The sequence below is a fragment of the Eleginops maclovinus genome, chromosome 16, assembly GCF_036324505.1.
Source record: "Eleginops maclovinus isolate JMC-PN-2008 ecotype Puerto Natales chromosome 16, JC_Emac_rtc_rv5, whole genome shotgun sequence".
Classification (NCBI taxonomy): Eukaryota; Metazoa; Chordata; class Actinopteri; order Perciformes; family Eleginopidae; genus Eleginops; species Eleginops maclovinus.
In genome coordinates, this window is record NC_086364.1 from 17,496,150 (window position 1) to 17,513,438 (window position 17,289).

General features: G+C 37.0%; 1 protein-coding gene and 1 gene segment (V, D, J or C); both read right to left on the reverse strand.

Annotated features, from left to right (window-relative positions):
- Positions 1 to 3,727: 3,727 nt before the first annotated feature.
- Positions 3,728 to 9,304, reverse strand: ighd (immunoglobulin heavy constant delta). Its single transcript, XM_063904459.1, is given in 13 exon segments — positions 3,728 to 3,917; positions 4,043 to 4,191; positions 4,353 to 4,640; positions 5,146 to 5,463; positions 5,647 to 5,806; positions 5,808 to 5,974; positions 6,130 to 6,414; positions 6,520 to 6,831; positions 6,925 to 7,215; positions 7,411 to 7,695; positions 7,801 to 8,112; positions 8,206 to 8,496; positions 8,588 to 9,304. Coding segments are annotated over 13 exon segments (3,222 nt in total). The 5' UTR covers positions 8,943 to 9,304; the 3' UTR covers positions 3,728 to 3,908.
- Positions 9,305 to 11,542: 2,238 nt separating this feature from the next.
- Positions 11,543 to 17,289, reverse strand: part of LOC134878426 (immunoglobulin mu heavy chain-like) — a 32,100-nt gene continuing 26,353 nt past the window's right edge. The window contains 5 exon segments of the C gene segment in view: positions 11,543 to 12,052; positions 12,222 to 12,542; positions 12,647 to 12,988; positions 13,931 to 14,227; positions 14,938 to 14,986. Coding sequence covers positions 11,664 to 12,052; positions 12,222 to 12,542; positions 12,647 to 12,988; positions 13,931 to 14,227; positions 14,938 to 14,986 — 1,398 coding nt within the window.

Consider the following 17,289-nt stretch of genomic DNA (forward strand, 5'->3'; position numbering starts at 1 on the left):
AATTGCTTCACAAATAAATAGTTTAATAATGAAAAACTCAAATCCTCATGTTAAAGTGGCATGAACATGAATAACTAAAGTTAATTAGGCCTTAGATTTATCTATTATCAAGATATCAAAATGGATTTAGATTATAAAATAAAGTAATCAAAATGATGTAGAAACATTTAACCTGTACATCTAAACCTTCACGTTGCAACCAAATTGAAGAAGATTTTTAGTTTTCACAGTCTATGGTTGAGTAGTGACATCCCGCCAATGCTTTCCAGTATTGGTTAACATGGTAATATAAGTATGCTGCGTTCAATTCGAAAACAAAAAAGTAGAATTCGGAATGAATAATTTGCCGCTTTTCTCAAAATCTCCCCAGTTGTTATTGCTTTTTATTTCATTTTAATTTAATTATATTTAACAAAACATTTATTAAATTATGCAAAGTGGAAACACGACAACATTTGAACATATTTCTAAACACTTGAATTCTTGAATGACCATTTTTTTTTGCCTCTTTTTTTATTATTATTTCTGTTTTCGTAATGCCCTCAGTTTTAAATTACTGTATTGAACACTGATGTGTATGTGCCTTGTTATTGTGTATTGGAATAATCGTCCTCTAAAGTTCGGGGGGGATTTTTTTTTTATTACATCACACCATTAATAGAAAACATCAAATCAATCTGGTCCGATCTCTTCACTTCCGGTCCACACCTGGCGTTCTACGGTAACAGGTTACAACTGCCAACAAGTTAACCGTTTCACCTGAAGGCCTATACAATATTCATGACGAATAGATAGAAGTTCAATCTGGAAGTACAACAAGCAGTCTGTAGTTTGTTTGGTTTTAGAGGATTCTGCTCTTTGGGAATAAGCCATTTGGCGAAGATTTGGAGTCTGTTCGTCATGGAAAAACCTCTGTCACCGTTTTCCAACCAAAATAAATGGTGAGTTTTTGTTTTAAATGAACGCTGAACTGGTTTTACATGACGGTTGTTGTAGCTGGTGAGTCCTGTTCGTTTATGTTTGCCCAGCTATGTGCAGTTGGTTTAGTAGATCATAACGGAAGTAAACGCACAGGTGTTACTAATACGATTAATAATGGTTCTGTTTCACTCAAGTATTCCAGTCGGGCATAGAAGTGTTAAAGTGGACAAAGACCCTTACACTGAAGCAGCTAAATGCTAATTAGCCCTCATTAATTTGATTACTCCCACCTGTGCTTTCTGGGACATGAAAACATGTCAAATGTGAATATAGGCCTGTTGGTGACATTATAGGTCAAGATGGTTAGTAGAATATTGCCACCTGCTGGAAGTGTTTATAACTAAAATGCACGCCTTGCATTACCATTTGAAATGTCCTTTATTATTGATCACAACAGTGATTTAAAATATTTGTTGGACAGTCTTGTGTATTGAAATCTCTGCTTTCTAGTAGGTGAATAATGGTGATGGAAAAGCATCATACCAATATAATAGTAGTTTTCAAACTACAGTACAATTGATTATGTGTGTCGTGGCTTACTGATTAAAGCTGGTAATTGCATATTTGTATTATTATATATTTGTTTACAGACAAAGGTGTAAGTGATGGTGAATACATGAGTGGGGTTTCCTTGTTTTTTTTATAAAAACGTTGTTATATTTTGGGGTCATGTTGGTTATACCACTACACACAGCTATCAGACATTTCCCCTGATATCGTTTTAGTTATGTCTTTGAGATCATGTGCTAGGATAGTGCACAGGTTTTCAATCACTGTCTTGTTTTGCCTTTAATTTGGTTAGCAGTACTGCCTCTAGATACTTTACCTATGCAGCTTATAAAAAGAGCATCCATTTACTTGCATTCCTTGTAGGCAAGTATTTAGTTGCATGATGTGGTTTACTTTGATTTACTATAATTCATCTTTTTCTTTGGAAGCAATGTAACAGTAAGAAGGACAAAGAAAGTACTGACATCAAGATGTTTTAGCTTGAGGTGGAGTGTAGAGGTTTATGTTTTGGTTTGCATTTTCCCCCTTCCCTTCAATACTTTCATTTAACTAAAATGCATTGTAGAAGGTATCTTTACATATGCCTCAAGATTAGGTGTTCACTTTACACGTTATTTAAGACAGCTAATTCCCCATCTGAATTAATTGCCTGTCTTTGTGAAGAATAGAGATGGACAGTAACCTCCGCGATATCATTGTTGCCGACTATAGACCAGATTCTGCAACTACATGCAGACTTCGTGAGTTTGAAGGTGGCAGGATGATGTGTTGGGCATTACAATAACAGTACAAATATAATACTGTAATGATAATTAGACTGAAAGCATTCATTAAGTTATAATAGTCATTTTATTTTATTTAATTATCCTCACCATTTTATTTTATTTAATTATCCTCACCATTTTATTTTGCTCTCAAACTGATATGATCAAAAAGGAAATTTTACAAAACAGTCTGCTTCTCTATTGATATGTCAGTTAGGTTGGATTGATAATATAAATCTTACCTAACACGAAGATACAACCTTTATTTTGCAGGAAAAGCTGAATGAGCATGTATTGTATTTTCTTCTAGTGCTACGCGATATTTCAATATGACAATTGTCTTTCAAAGAAATCCTATAATTGGAAATATGAATAATGTAATACCAAATTTACATTTCATATGTTTTGCCAGATTTTTTTTTTATTGAGATATGAATTGATGTAGCCTATATGGGGATTTTGTACATATGGCCCAACCCTATTTTCAGCAATGCATTACATCACAATCCATTCAACAAGTTCAACGCTGAGAGCTTTTCAGCATACCGGAGTTTGTAGTGAAGTCCCTCACTCTCTTGTGCTTTAACGGTAGTTGAAGAAAGAAAATAATGATCCTATATATGTGAGGTTGTTTTTTAAGGTGTCCCGGGTTTACATGGACTCACAGAAGGGGTCATATTAGGACCCAGAGGGGGTGAGGCCTGGCATAAGAGGAAGGGAGGGTATGGGGCTGTTAGACAGTGAGACGCTGTCAGGCAGCCTGCTGGGCATGGTGCCCTGCTTCCCTGTTGAGGGTGCCTTGGCACTTAGACTGGCAGCAGCATGCTATGACTCCATCCCAGCAACAGTGTCACAGATTTGGGCTGGCTGCCAAAGGATCCCCAGCCAATCAGGGCACACACAGTGCCAGATCACTCCAGAGGAAGCCAATAGTAAGCCTGAATGTGCTCGTGTCATCCCTCCCAGATGTGAATTCCTTTAAAACCCACAAGGTACACAAATGCAGACACAAACACGCACCTCTAACTCAAAGAAATAGTGTGCACACATTCACGTGACTGTGTGTGTGTGTATATGGAAAGTAGAAGACATAAAAACAGTGTCTGTGTGTGTTTGCAAGTGAATGCACCACTGTATCATACCACTAAGTAAGTGCAGTTCAGACCTCTCAGCATCTTTAAAAATACTGCATAACTCTTGTTTACATAGAGGTGGTAAATCACCACTGCTGAATGTGGGTTGAGTTGTTGGAGGAGCACGCGACATAAGATTTTCATTGCCAACATATACGCTGTATCTGCTGTGCATATGACAAATAAAACCTTGAAACCTTGAAACCTTGAAATCTGAATGTGAAGCCTTGTCTCACTCTAGTGGACAATCTGAGTAACAGGGGAGTGTTGGACTGACTTGATTGTGTCATGTTATCATTTGTGATTATGTATATCATAGAGGCAAGTTATAACAAACTGTGTTTTTCAAATTGTAATGTTTATTACTTAATGCAATAATGTGTCCACACAAAATACATAATGACACGTATAAAGAATATAATATTAAACATTTTTTTTGACAATAGTTATATAAAAAGAAAATGATACTTTAAAATGGTATGCCATTAAAAGTCCACATTTGGATCATAAAATGGTACCATCATTTAGTCTGAAAGGAGAAAACAGGGAAATGGTCAGGATCTGGTGATTGTTTTTTGAGTTAAAATTAAAAAAAAGGGAAATGTAAAGAGTTACTTTAAAATCCCCCAAACTACTACATATGTTGTATCTTACCTTAAACATGGTAGCAAAGACACCATAGATGAAGGAGATCAGGAAAAATGGGAGAAAAGTGAAAGCCAAATACCAGCCTTCCACACATGTTTCTTGGTTCACATCTGCATGCAGGATGTCATCTAGAAAATTACAGTCCTCCAAGTTGTCTGTGAAATGTATAAAATGAGATTTGTCAGTTAAATACCGAATAGCCTTAGACACACTGAAAGATAGAATGCTAAGAGATATTAACAGGAAATAGACTGTTGACCTAGTGTGTGCAGTCTTTAATTTGTAAGAAATATGGGAATCATGAACAAACTCGCACTTGATTTTGATAAATTCAGGGATAGGCTGGTGTTGGCATGTGTCACCCTGCAGGTGACGCTAGCCCCAGGTAACCAGATGATTTGGGACAGACTAAGGTGGCTTTGGATGCTGAACTTTCCGTTAGGGCCTTGGTGGGGTTCACTAGTGTTGTAGCCCAACAATTCCCTGTTGTCATCAAGAAACCAAGTGATGTTGATGGATGCTGGACTGTAGCCAAAGACCAAGCACACAAGTTCACCAGAGCCCTGGAGAATGGTGGCCGAAGGTTTGCTGTATGTCTCTGAGGCTGGGGAAAAGAATGACAGTTATTTTTCAATGAATTTGGATTTGGAAGGGTCGTCGAAAAAGTGAAAAATCAAGGAACACGTGTATTTAGAGGGGACATATCACGCTTTTTTAGTTTCTATTAGAATATGCTTTAATGTTAAAAAAAGCACATTTTCTAATGATAGTCTCCGGCTGAAAGTGTTCTCCCTCTGTCTGAAATGCTACCTTATCTCTCTCTCCCTTCCCGTAAAAACAAATTATGCTCCGATCGGAAAAATAGCTTACAGTCATTTCCTCTTAATGTTTTTGCTTCTGCTACTCAGCAAGCTATGGTGGACCTAAAACAGAAGTCTAGAGTAAAAATTAAATATATTTAGAGTGCCTGTATTTTAGCTTATACATTCGACAAAAATAGGTGATTATTAAAATCAAGGCATATTGGCCCCCTTTGATCCTAACACATCTGTACTATGATAAACAACACCAGGAAACTTCAATTTTACTAAAAGTTATAAATGGCTCACCGAAAATATCCTTTAGAGTGCTTTCAAAAGGCCTTTCAGATGACTCATGCCTGACAACACAAGAGTACGCAGACTCGTTGTTGTCAGTTGTTGAAACGTTTAGTCTGCTGTTCATTGAATAAGTGCTGCTCCCTGTATACTTCCATGCAGGACTGTTGGTGTAACGAGTAGAGGGGAGTCGCTGGCCATTCTCCTCCCAGTTCACTATGATGTTGGCTGGAAAAAATCCAGAAACTTGGCAAATTAGTGCGGTGACGTCTGATGGACGCAGCTCAGAGGTAGTCGGTTGTATTATCTTCACCGTTGGTTGATGCATGTCTTGAGAAACGGAAAAAGAAGGCAAAAGTAAATAGAACATTATATCAGGACCATTTATCATCAGACATCGTGTATAATATTGTTTATTTTTTTAATGAAGAGTTCTTGTGCATTCTCACATTACGTTTGGAAACAGCTATAAGCAATCACAATAAATCATATGCTTTTTATGCATAACACTACCTTTGCTTTTGCTTATATGATCCACGTAGCCCTTGTTGGAACATCTGTGCATTGCTTCACAAGACACTTGTTTATATGCATGCCAATCCTCCACCGAGACAGTCAGGGAGCTCCACAAAGTGTCTGTCCCATTGCTGTGACTCACTGGTGGCTCCTTATGGGACATTCAGGGAATAACTGTTGCCACCTACTTTCCAATTGACAGAGAAATCACTAAGGGATGGGCCGACCAGAAGACAAGTGATATTCACCCGTCTCATATTCATAAGCTCCTGGATTGGTGGTCCCTGAACATACACGCCAACTGTCATAGATGATGCTGGAGTTACTGAAAAAAGACATTTAAAGGGGGAGAAAATGCAACACCAATCAAGTTGTGATTGTGGGATAAAGGATTCAATGCCTAACGGATAATTCAGAAACATTTTGAAACTATTTAATGTACATTTACTGCACGGGTATGACTATGGATTTTCATTTTACCTGAGCAGAGGCTGATGTTCTTTCTCACAGTTTTCTTCAGAGACTTGTCATGAACTTCACAAGTGAAGACCTTCCCTGTGCTCCACTCTGTGTGAGGGATATGAAGTTGACTGGTCACTGCCACATGTCCATCTGCATCCATGCTGATTTCATTAGTTGATGGAGATCTTTGCTTAGAATCAAAAGACCATTTGATTTGTGGGTCGAAGCCCGATCCAGAGCACAAGAGTTTCTGTGGTCCTGATTTTTCACCGGGGGCCAGAAGAAGTTCCACTGATGGGTCCACTGAAAAGTCAGATGTATCAATGCATCAATTAAACAGTGAATGAGTATTTTTTAGGTTTGAAACATGTCAACTGTCATCAAGGAAGAAAGTATTAATTCTCTCACCAAAAATACTGCCAGTAGAGTTTGATTCAAAGCTGTTGGAGAAGCCTTGGTTCACTTTGCAGGTGAAATTTGCATTTTGCTTCCAGTAACTTTGAGGCACAGGGAAACTTGTACTGATTGAATGGAGGCCTGGTGCCTGAGGAAGATCGACATAATGTTGACCAGGAATGTCAACACCGTTGGTCTGAAAGGTGACGTACAGGTCATGTGATGAGAGGTTTGTGACGTCACAAATCAGCACAGCACTACCTCCTTCCAGCAAATCCTTTAAAGATCTCCTGATTCCAACCAATGGAGCTGTAACTGCAGGCCCTGGATGATATAGAAGAAAGCAAAGCAGATCATATTGTTTAATGTCTTTAGTTGTCAAAGACATATATTATTCATATTGTATAGTAATCATACCTGCAACATTCACAGTCTTCTCAGTGGATGAGAAGCACTTGTGTTCAGCTTTACATGTCAGCAACTTAAGTTGTTTCCATTCACTTGAGGACACCGTCACTTCACTGAGAATATGAGTTGTGTTAGTCTGCACTGAGCTGCTTTGTCTAACTGCCCCATCCATCAGCCAGGTCACCTTGGCTTTAAACATAGTGTGGACCAAACATGTAGCTTTCACCGTGGATCCTGCCATCATTACAGTGTTGAAGCTGGGAATCTCCACATGGATGGAAGGAGGGGCACTTGAATAAGCTGACAGGAAACAAGGAAAAAACATTATGATGCAACACCAAAACCCTGGGTCAATTACACCTTTGCTAATACTTCTTCATATTCTAAGATTAAACAGACATAATACTTTAAAAAACATATGTTCAAAACACTTTTTTGATTGATCAAATGGTTCTTCGTAGATAGCTGGAGTTGTGAGTCTTTACTTAGTTTTACCTGAGCAGAGGCTGATGTGCTTTCTCACAGTTTTCTTCAGAGACTTGTCATGAACTTCACAAGTGAAGACCTTCCCTGTGCTCCACTCTGTGTGAGGGATATGAAGTTGACTGGTCACTGCCACATGTCCATCTGCATCCATGCTGATTTCATTAGTTGATGGAGATCTTTGCTGAGAATCAAAAGACCATTTGATTTGTGGGTCGAAGCCCGATCCAGAGCACAAGAGTTTCTGTGGTCCTGATTTTTCACCGGGGGCCAGAAGAAGTTCCACTGATGGGTCCACTGAAAAGTCAGATGTATCAATGCATCAATTAAACAGTGAATGAGTATTTTTTAGGTTTGAAACATGTCAACTGTCATCAAGGAAGAAAGTATTAATTCTCTCACCAAAAATACTGCCAGTAGAGTTTGATTCAAAGCTGTTGGAGAAGCCTTGGTTCACTTTGCAGGTGAAATTTGCATTTTGCTTCCAGTAACTTTGAGGCACAGGGAAACTTGTACTGATTGAATGGAGGCCTGGTGCCTGAGGAAGATCGACATAATGTTGACCAGGAATGTCAACACCGTTGGTCTGAAAGGTGACGTACAGGTCATGTGATGAGAGGTTTGTGACGTCACAAATCAGCACAGCACTACCTCCTTCCAGCAAATCCTTTAAAGATCTCCTGATTCCAACCAATGGAGCTGTAACTGCAGGCCCTGGATGATATAGAAGAAAGCAAAGCAGATCATATTGTTTAATGTCTTTAGTTGTCAAAGACATATATTATTCATATTGTATAGTAATCATACCTGCAACATTCACAGTCTTCTCAGTGGATGAGAAGCACTTGTGTTTAGCTTTACATGTCAGCAACTTAAGTTGTTTCCATTCACTTGAGGACACCGTCACTTCACTGAGAATATGAGTTGTGTTAGTCTGCACTGAGCTGCTTTGTCTAACTGCCCCATCCATCAGCCAGGTCACCTTGGCTTTAAACATAGTGTGGACCAAACATGTAGCTTTCACCGTGGATCCTGCCATCATTACAGTCTTGAAGCTGGGAATATCAACATCAATGCCGGGATGGGCACTTGCCTGGACTGCAGGAACCAAAAACATTTTTGTCTTTACATGTTTTGTTAACACTTATTATTTCATGTCATTGTGCTGTGAAACAATAGCTGTACTTACCATGACAAATACTTGTTGTTTTTAGAAATTCCTGTTTCTTTTGAGTGGACTTGCATTTATAAATTGAGCCACTTTCCCACTTTGTTATATTTGGCACAATCTCGCTGCTTAAACTAAAGGTTTGCTCCACCCCTTCCACACTCTGAGACTTTGAGACTGAGATTTGTTTATCCGCAATACGTTTGTTTTCCTGCTTCCACTCCACATTCAGTCCATCAGGGAAGTAGCCATTTAACATGCAGATGAGTCTGACTGGTGAGGCACCAAATTCACCTTCCCAGAACGAGTGTAATGACATTTTTGGAGGGACAATCCGCTGTGCTGAGATAGAGAAAAGTTCAATGACTTGCCTCATTCTAAAAGTTAAATGGGGACAATTTTAAAATATGAGATGATTTAATATTTTCTGATATACATACCTTTTTTTAACATTTGGGTCAAGTTACAAACTGTTTTCTCAAATCTAACTGTAATATCTTGATATTTAGTCTAGGTGGCAGGGTTGTACTTTCACATGGCCTGGTGTCTTACAGTCAGGTGGAGACAAGGCTGGAAGTGTGTTGCACAGATGTTGCAGCATGACAGGGAAGAGTGCTCAGGGCAAGCAGCAAGCGGAAGCATTGAGTAACACCCAGGTCCCAAAAAAGTACCAAAATACAGAAGTGAAACATTGCCAAGAGCAACGGTGCATCACAGACACCAGGTGTGAGGAGTGGATATGCCAGTAAGAGAAACGATGTGCACATTTAAATGTCTCATATCAGTTTTCACATAGATTTTACATGAGTTCTCAGGACTTTGATAAAGGTTTTAGTTCTCAATTCCATTATTAATAGACGTGAGAAGTAACTGACTGTAAAAAAATCATTTACATAATGACTTAAGCATGGGCTGTTGGTTCCAGGTGCTAGGTAGATTATAAATAAAGTAAAGAACAAAGTTTCAAGAGCAACATCAATGGTTATCTTTGATGAAATTTTATTTTCAAAAACACACAAAGCTCTTTTAAGGCAAATTATAAAGGACAGTTGTGATAACTTACATGGCACCATGAGTTTATCAGAAAGAAATGTGAAACACTTTTTTTTTTTTTTTTTACAGAAAGTTCACCTTGTTTCATTTAACCTGAAAAGACAAAAAAATATATGGATTAGTAATAACTAACAATAACCGTATCGCTAAATGGTATTCATACTGAGTTTTACAACTGGGTTATGTTGTAGTATGCTGTACTCATTTAATACATTAAGCTTAATTATTCTACCTGAATGTTGATAATATTCCACCCCCAATAACAGCAACAGAGTTTATGTCTGGACAAAACTTTAAGTATGAAAGGTTACCATGGGGTTGACTTAATACCTCTTTTAGAAAAGTCTTTAAAACGATTTATGTAAAAAAGCGTTTTGTTTTTATTTGAATGTATTTTAGGTTTTGTGTCCGCCCCTCAGCATACCTACATCATTGATATTGGGACTTTTGCTAAAAACCATTTTTAAGAATGAATTACCTTTTTATTAAAAACATAACAATATTTACTAGGGCCTTAAGAAAATATCAATACAGTTAATGAATGCATTATTATCTTTGGCGATACTGTATTAATTCTCCAAAAGACTACACGTTTTATTATGAGTTAAATGTCTGTTTTAAAACATTTATTTATTTCATTTGTTTACCTAAAGAATCCTGATTATATTACTGTTAAGCAAAAGTTAATTCCTTTGCTCAGATTACAAAAAAATGCTTTGGAGGTTAATAATGTGAATAATGCAAATGCAGATCCCACAGTTCTGGTTGCTGAAAATTAGTTTTACTCCGATGCTATGCATATGGCACGCTGTTTATAAAATAAGATTAAACTAAATAGTATTGCTTGTTTAATATATTGAATCATTACTCCTGTCTCATGCTATGTTATTGCCTGATTCTAGGCAATACACAAAACTAGTACCAAGGCAGTTGTTATATGATTACATTGTATTCTGACATTTCTTTTTTCACTACATGCAACCTGGGGTTTTCTGCCAACCCATCAGTGTTGTTTGAATACATATAACTACTTACTCAGTTGTCTTTTTCTGGCTGAATTCAATTCACATCATTAACTTATTAACTCAATATTACCTTGAAAGCAGTGGTTCCAATGGTGAACAGGAGAGTGATGAGGAAGAGAAGGATGAAGGTGATGGCCGTGCTTCCCATGTTATCTTCTTCTGCCTCCTCGGAACTGTTCCATATGTGAAATTCGTCTGGATGTAGTGTACAGTTATTGTTTGGTTACTGCTTGAGACAAACCCAGATTTAAACAGAAGCTCATGAGATGATTACCATATCATAATCATTTCCCTCCCGAGGGTAAGACTCTAAATAAGTCAGTGAAACTGAACAGTAAATCAATATCAGTCAATCCAAGTTTAAAATACAAATTAAAATAACGTTACTGTTTACATTATTATAAGTGTATAAGGCTGGGATAAAAGTGCAACTAAAATTGATTATGCTAATTAAAGTCATCCAACAATGATCTTGAATTGCTTTTGAAAGACCCCTTTATGTGTCATGACTTGGTTTGTGAATCAGTAAATTCGTTATTTGATGCTAGAGCTGGAGTTTGGCCTTGAATAACCATTTGTCTTATGTCGGGTTGCAAGACCCAGTAGTAGAAACACACATAAACAAAGACAAGTCAGACAAACAATGGTAATACAATGTCTATTCAAAATAATAAACAAATAGATATTCTTCATAAAGTTTAAATTTGGTTGAGTTCAGCCTTATTTTGGTGATGGTGTTGAATTTGATATATTTTAATCACTGCTTAACACACGGATAGCTAAACCTAATTTGTGTTGCAGAAAGAGCACTATGACACTACACTTACAGTATGATAAACATGGAGCTCAAAATGTCGAACTGATAAAGACATAACAACAGCATGCGACATACAACAACTGAATTGCAAAGAGCTTTTTTTTTATTTTGAATCTGCATTAAAACGACAAACATAATGTGATAAAACAAGCACAAACATTAAACAACAAACAACAGAAGACGCAGTGACACAGAATCACATCTACTGGGCCTTGCACGTATCAGGGATGTTCATGTTGAGGTTGACCATGTTGGTGTTTTCAGATGTTCTGTGCCCAATGGATCTGACAATAGATCTAATTGCTGTGTCAACCAGAGACTCGTGGTAAACTACACAGCTATACACAGTGTCATTGTTTTTCCAATGGTCACTGCTGATTGTTAACTGGCCATAAGCGGAAAAGGATCCATTGTTTTCTACAGGGGTTGTGGTGCTGAATGGAAAGTCTGCTTCCTCATCATCAACCAGCCAAGACACAAATACCTCATGCGGGTAGAAGTCTTTCACAAAGCAACTCAGGGTCACCGTTTCTTTTTTAGAATGTTCTAGGGGAGGTAACATAAACACTGATGGCCGCTGAGTCGTTCCTCCTGCAAGCATTAGAGAACAATTAGGCTTCCGGCCACAAATAGAAGCACAGGCCTAAAGAAGAAAATCTCTGCTAAAAAATAACGTTAGAAATAGCACTCGTATTATGTTTGATGGCATGATGAGAGGAATCGAAATCAGGTTTTGAACATTTGCTATATAGATTCTTACCATTAATCCTTTGGTAGGTTCTTTTAAGAGGTGTCATCCAATCGTTGTGTTCCACCTTGCAGACAAACTTGTCGCCCCGGCTCCATTCGTCAAAGGTGATGGGAAGTTGAGCCTTATATATTTTGTTAGGTCCATCAAATTTGGTAATTTGCTCTGCATCATTTATCGATTTTCCATTTTCGGTCTCCCACGAAATTTTCTCCAGATTTATTTTGTTTATCCTGACTTGACAATATACCATTCCTTGTCTGTTTAAAACCATGTTCTGAATTGAGGGTCCGATTAATTGTATATCCACATCTGCTTCAGGACATCCTGTGTCTTTAAAAAAAAAAAAAAAAAAATAGGAGTAAGTGAAGAATTATTTAACATGGCTGCAAAAACATGAAAATGTAACAATTTTGAAAGATAAAGTAGCAATTTACCTGGTTCTGTCGGATTTATAGGTTTTTGGTGATGTGTACTGTTCACAATTTGATGTTTTTTCCCCTCAAACTGACACATGACATCGCTGTCCGAACTCAGATCACTGCTATTCAGCATGACAAAACTTGCTGCGCTGTACAGTGGATTTCCTTTCTCGTCCTTTCTTTCCGCAGTAAGTGTTTTGACCTCGTGGATTTGGTTGGTGAGTTTCTGATCGTTTAGCAGCCATTTGATCTCGTATTGGTTTGGTGAAAAATCATTGGCAAAGCAGGAGAAGTAAGCCTCACTTTCGTCATTAGACGAGGCAAATAATTTAACAGTTGGCTCTTTATAAATCACCACTGAAAAACAAACATATACACAAATATGTTTGCAGAAGCAGGGAATCATATGTGTGTATGTGTATATATATATATATATATATATATATATATATATATATATATATGCAGAAGCAAATGTGAACAATGTGCTACAATGCTTATTTCTATTATATTCTCTTTAAACATATATTATAATTGAGTGTGTTGTTTTTGGTATTTCACATGGTGATTATGCTCTTCGATTTAACCCTTACTGTAGCTTGTTAATAAAGACTGCATACATTTTTTTTTTTAAAGTTCTTAGCAAAAAATGTATGACAAGCAGAGCTTTAACGCTTACTTCTGCATATACATTAGACGGTCGGGCAAGCGCACACACAGTCAAAGTTAATAATCAACATCGATAAAAGGGGAGGCAGACAGACATTTGTAGAATGGATTATGCAGATAGATGGAAAGAAGCAGAACATATGGCTGTTTTTTTAAAAGGTGTAGAGGGTGTACAGAATATTAGTAAAGATTAAAAGTTAACAGCTGAGCTTTAGCCTTCTCGTTCCACCTCACTGTTTGATTTGCCCGTTATTCCTACTAATTATAAAACTAAATATACTGGCTACAGTATGTCATGCATTTAATTCAACATTGCCTTTAATTAACTGTCACTTTTCCTTTGTTTAAAGTATTTACTTACAGGTTATATTGTTCTTGTAATACCTGTGTATTATTTGCTGCCTTTTTTTTAATTGTAAATTGTTCAATTGTTCTTTTAAAAGTTACTTCTCTACACTCTCAACCTATTCATTCTTGCATTATCTATAATTTATTATTACCACACTGTTACAATTTAATCTAATTTAATAAGAACAAATAATTAACATTGTTGCCCCACTATGTAAACTTCTTTGCTTGATTTTTAATCAACTACTAAGACCTTTAAATTTCACTTAACGTAAATCTTACCTGGCTTTTTGAAACCCTTTTCCACCAGTCCTGCTGCATGTGTCGCGGCACAATTGAATTCGTGCTCGGCGTCCCAGTCCTGTCTACTCACTTGGATTTGACTGACACCCTGATAGAAGTTGTCCTTCTGTACAGTGGGGTACTGAATGAAGTCTGTCAAGGCAGCCCCGTTTTTGGTCCATGTGTAGGTCAGAGAAGACGGTGTGAAGCCGGTGGCCAAGCAGCCGAGAGTGATCGTGCTTCCAGTCCCAGAGCCACATTGTATCAGGGGAAACACGGTTGGTTTAGTGGAAGTGGCTGAAAAAAGAAATAAAATGTGTTAATACAATAAAAAAATAAATGATATATAACAGACATTATCAGCAGACATTAGGTAAAACAGCGATAAGACAATTTAGTTGATTTAAATGTCACAAAGCACCGTCCTGACCAGTTATATGATTTGAATTGCACCTTTATATTCCCTCTAGATATCTAGATGTTGATTTTTGGAGAGACCTACCTCAATGAAATGTGCAGTAATGTTTTAAATCAAATTAATAGAAAGTTCAATTACTTTATGCACAACTTTAACAATAACCATTTGAGTTAATTCACTTTTTAAGTTAAATGGATGAATGATTAAAGTCACTCACCATCCATTTCTTAAACTGAAATTTAGCGGTTATCTATGAAATAAGTAAGTATTCTTACCTGATGAAACAGTTACCGTTGTTCCCTTTCCCCAGTAGTCAAAAGCATTGTAGCACAGTAATGAATATACTTAGCTGTTAGTATTAAAAGGCTACCTCTAACGTCGAGCAGAAAGGTTTGCCTTTAAATCGCACTATATTGTAAAATCCGCTAGATAACCCAAGCTACAGTTACCACAAATATCGACCATTGTGTCCTACTGAGAATATCACTGACTGTGTATTAGAAGCTTTATTTTGACTTGACATGCTGACAAATTAACTTTACATGATATTTTGCAGTCTTGTGTAGACTTTAAGAGGTACAATTCTTACCTGATGACACGGTTACCATAGTGCCTTTTCCCCAGTAGTCGAAAGCCCAGTTGTCACAGTTATGAGAGTCAATACACAGTTCTCACAAAAACTCATTACTTTAATGTCCCTTACTTAATGCTATACAATTTGGTTTCGCCGAAAGAATTCAAGCTCAAATAACCATCTGTTGCTAGACTTGCTTTATAACTGAACTAAACAATTTTAAGCTGTTCTCATATTCTCTATCAGGCTGCAAAGGACTGTCAGCTGTTTTATAACTGACCAACAGTTGTGACTACATGAAAAGGACAATGTATATTTTAGTTTGACGATTAGCAATTGAATTATCGATTATTATTATTGGAAATATTAAAACCACATACCTGAGGTGACGGTGACCATTGTGCCTTTTCCCCAGTAGTCAAAACCGTAGTCACAGTACAACAAGTGATTAACCACTGCATACAAAAACCTGTTTCCTGACAATTTGCCCTCTGAAAAATGTTTACCTTGGCTTTTTGAAATAAGACAAATGGAACTAAACATGATTTTCAACGTTTCAAATGAGCCCATTGATTTGAACAAATTTGGCTTTCAGTATCCCAGAGTTGAATGAACTGCATGGTGTCAGAAATTCCTGTTTTTTTTAAATACCAATTTTTTTTATGAAGAGATTTAAAAATAGTAGAGAAAGAAAAATAAGAGTGCCTTACCTGATGTGACTGTAACCATTGTGCCTTTACCCCAGTAGTCAAAAGCACCGTAACACAGTGTAATGTGGCAAGACATCCAATGTACAAAAACGAGCACCTTAAAGATGCCGTTGGTGCTAATAAATCTAAATATGATATATTCAATAGTGTAATTATTCCATTTTAAATATGAAGAATATAAAAGCGTCCATTACCTGTTGTGACGGTCACCATTGTTCCTTTTCCCCAGTAGTCAAAGTCACAGTGATACATTTCAATAGCTCTTAGTACAAAAATATTGTACCGCTTCTATTATATAATAAAAGATTGTACCTATTCAGTGAATTACTTTACACCTAACATTCACCGGGATATATTGTTTTTGCTTCAGATTAAAATGCTATTTATGAGCAGTTGGAGTATAAAAACATGCAACAATAAAACTGAGAAATATTGAATTTTCAATATATACATATATACATGAAATTATTACTCACCAGAAGTCACTGTGACTTGAGTCCCTTTCCCCCAGTAGTCAAAGTAGTTATCACAGTGATATATTACAATCTGCTTCTAATACAAATACTTCAAATGATGTTAAACCAAGAAAAGCATACATGTTGTACGCACTGATGAAGCAATGCCCACTGTACTATTTATTAACCACTTCCCCTTGAGATATGCATTTCCTGTGGTTTGGGTTATATAAAATTAAGTGTGTGTTAGCCAACGGTTAGTGAACACTTCCTCTTTATCAGACCCTCCATTTCCTGCAGCAATGGTTATAGAGCTTGTCCACATTTTCACGATTGAAATTTGATCTATTTATATAAACTCAGACCTATTGTCCGCCCTGAATATATCTAATATCCACAAGCCTTGTGTGCATGTTTGTGTTAAACATACGCGTTGAAGGATTGCATTTCTAAATTTCCGTGCAGCTAGTGTTTATTTTCACATTATTATCAGGTTTAATTTGATCCAAGTGTTTAATTCTAAGTCTTTACACTTCATTTTGATAGCGTACTGGCTGGAAGGTGAGGAATTTCAGAGTACACACTTAAGGTAAACGGTTACAGCTAAACTGAGACATTTGTAAAGTAAGTAAGTTTAAAGCATGTTCCAAAAGTGTCTTCACAGGATGCCTGATACACGATTGGAGAGTAAAAAGTTATTTTATTCAATCTCATAATACAATATCAACGTTTGCGTTTACTTATAGGTTTCGTTGCAATAGGACATTCATGATAACTGTCACTCTGTTTTTCATTCTGAAGCAATAATCTAGAGATAAACTTTAACGGTCAGATCAAATCTGAAACTTGACTTGCATCGCAGCAGCTCCATTTGCAACATCATCATGGACAGATATCAAGACACAATTCATGAAAAATAAACACTTAAAACATCACAATCACTGAGGGAAACATGCTCAAAGACCCTTTAACGTGCATTTGATCTGGGATTTTGTTCTGTATTTACCGTTAGGATTGACTAGTGCACAGAGGAGTGCTTCAGTCTGACTTTATTGAATCGCTGGACCCTGTATCTCTGATTAGATGGTAGCAGTTCATATTCGCTGTTCAGATCATGGTTTGGGTCAAAGATGATTTTGGACAACCCCGATAGGTTGTTATGATAAGCTGACTTATAAAGTCTCTGACAGGGTTACATAGTA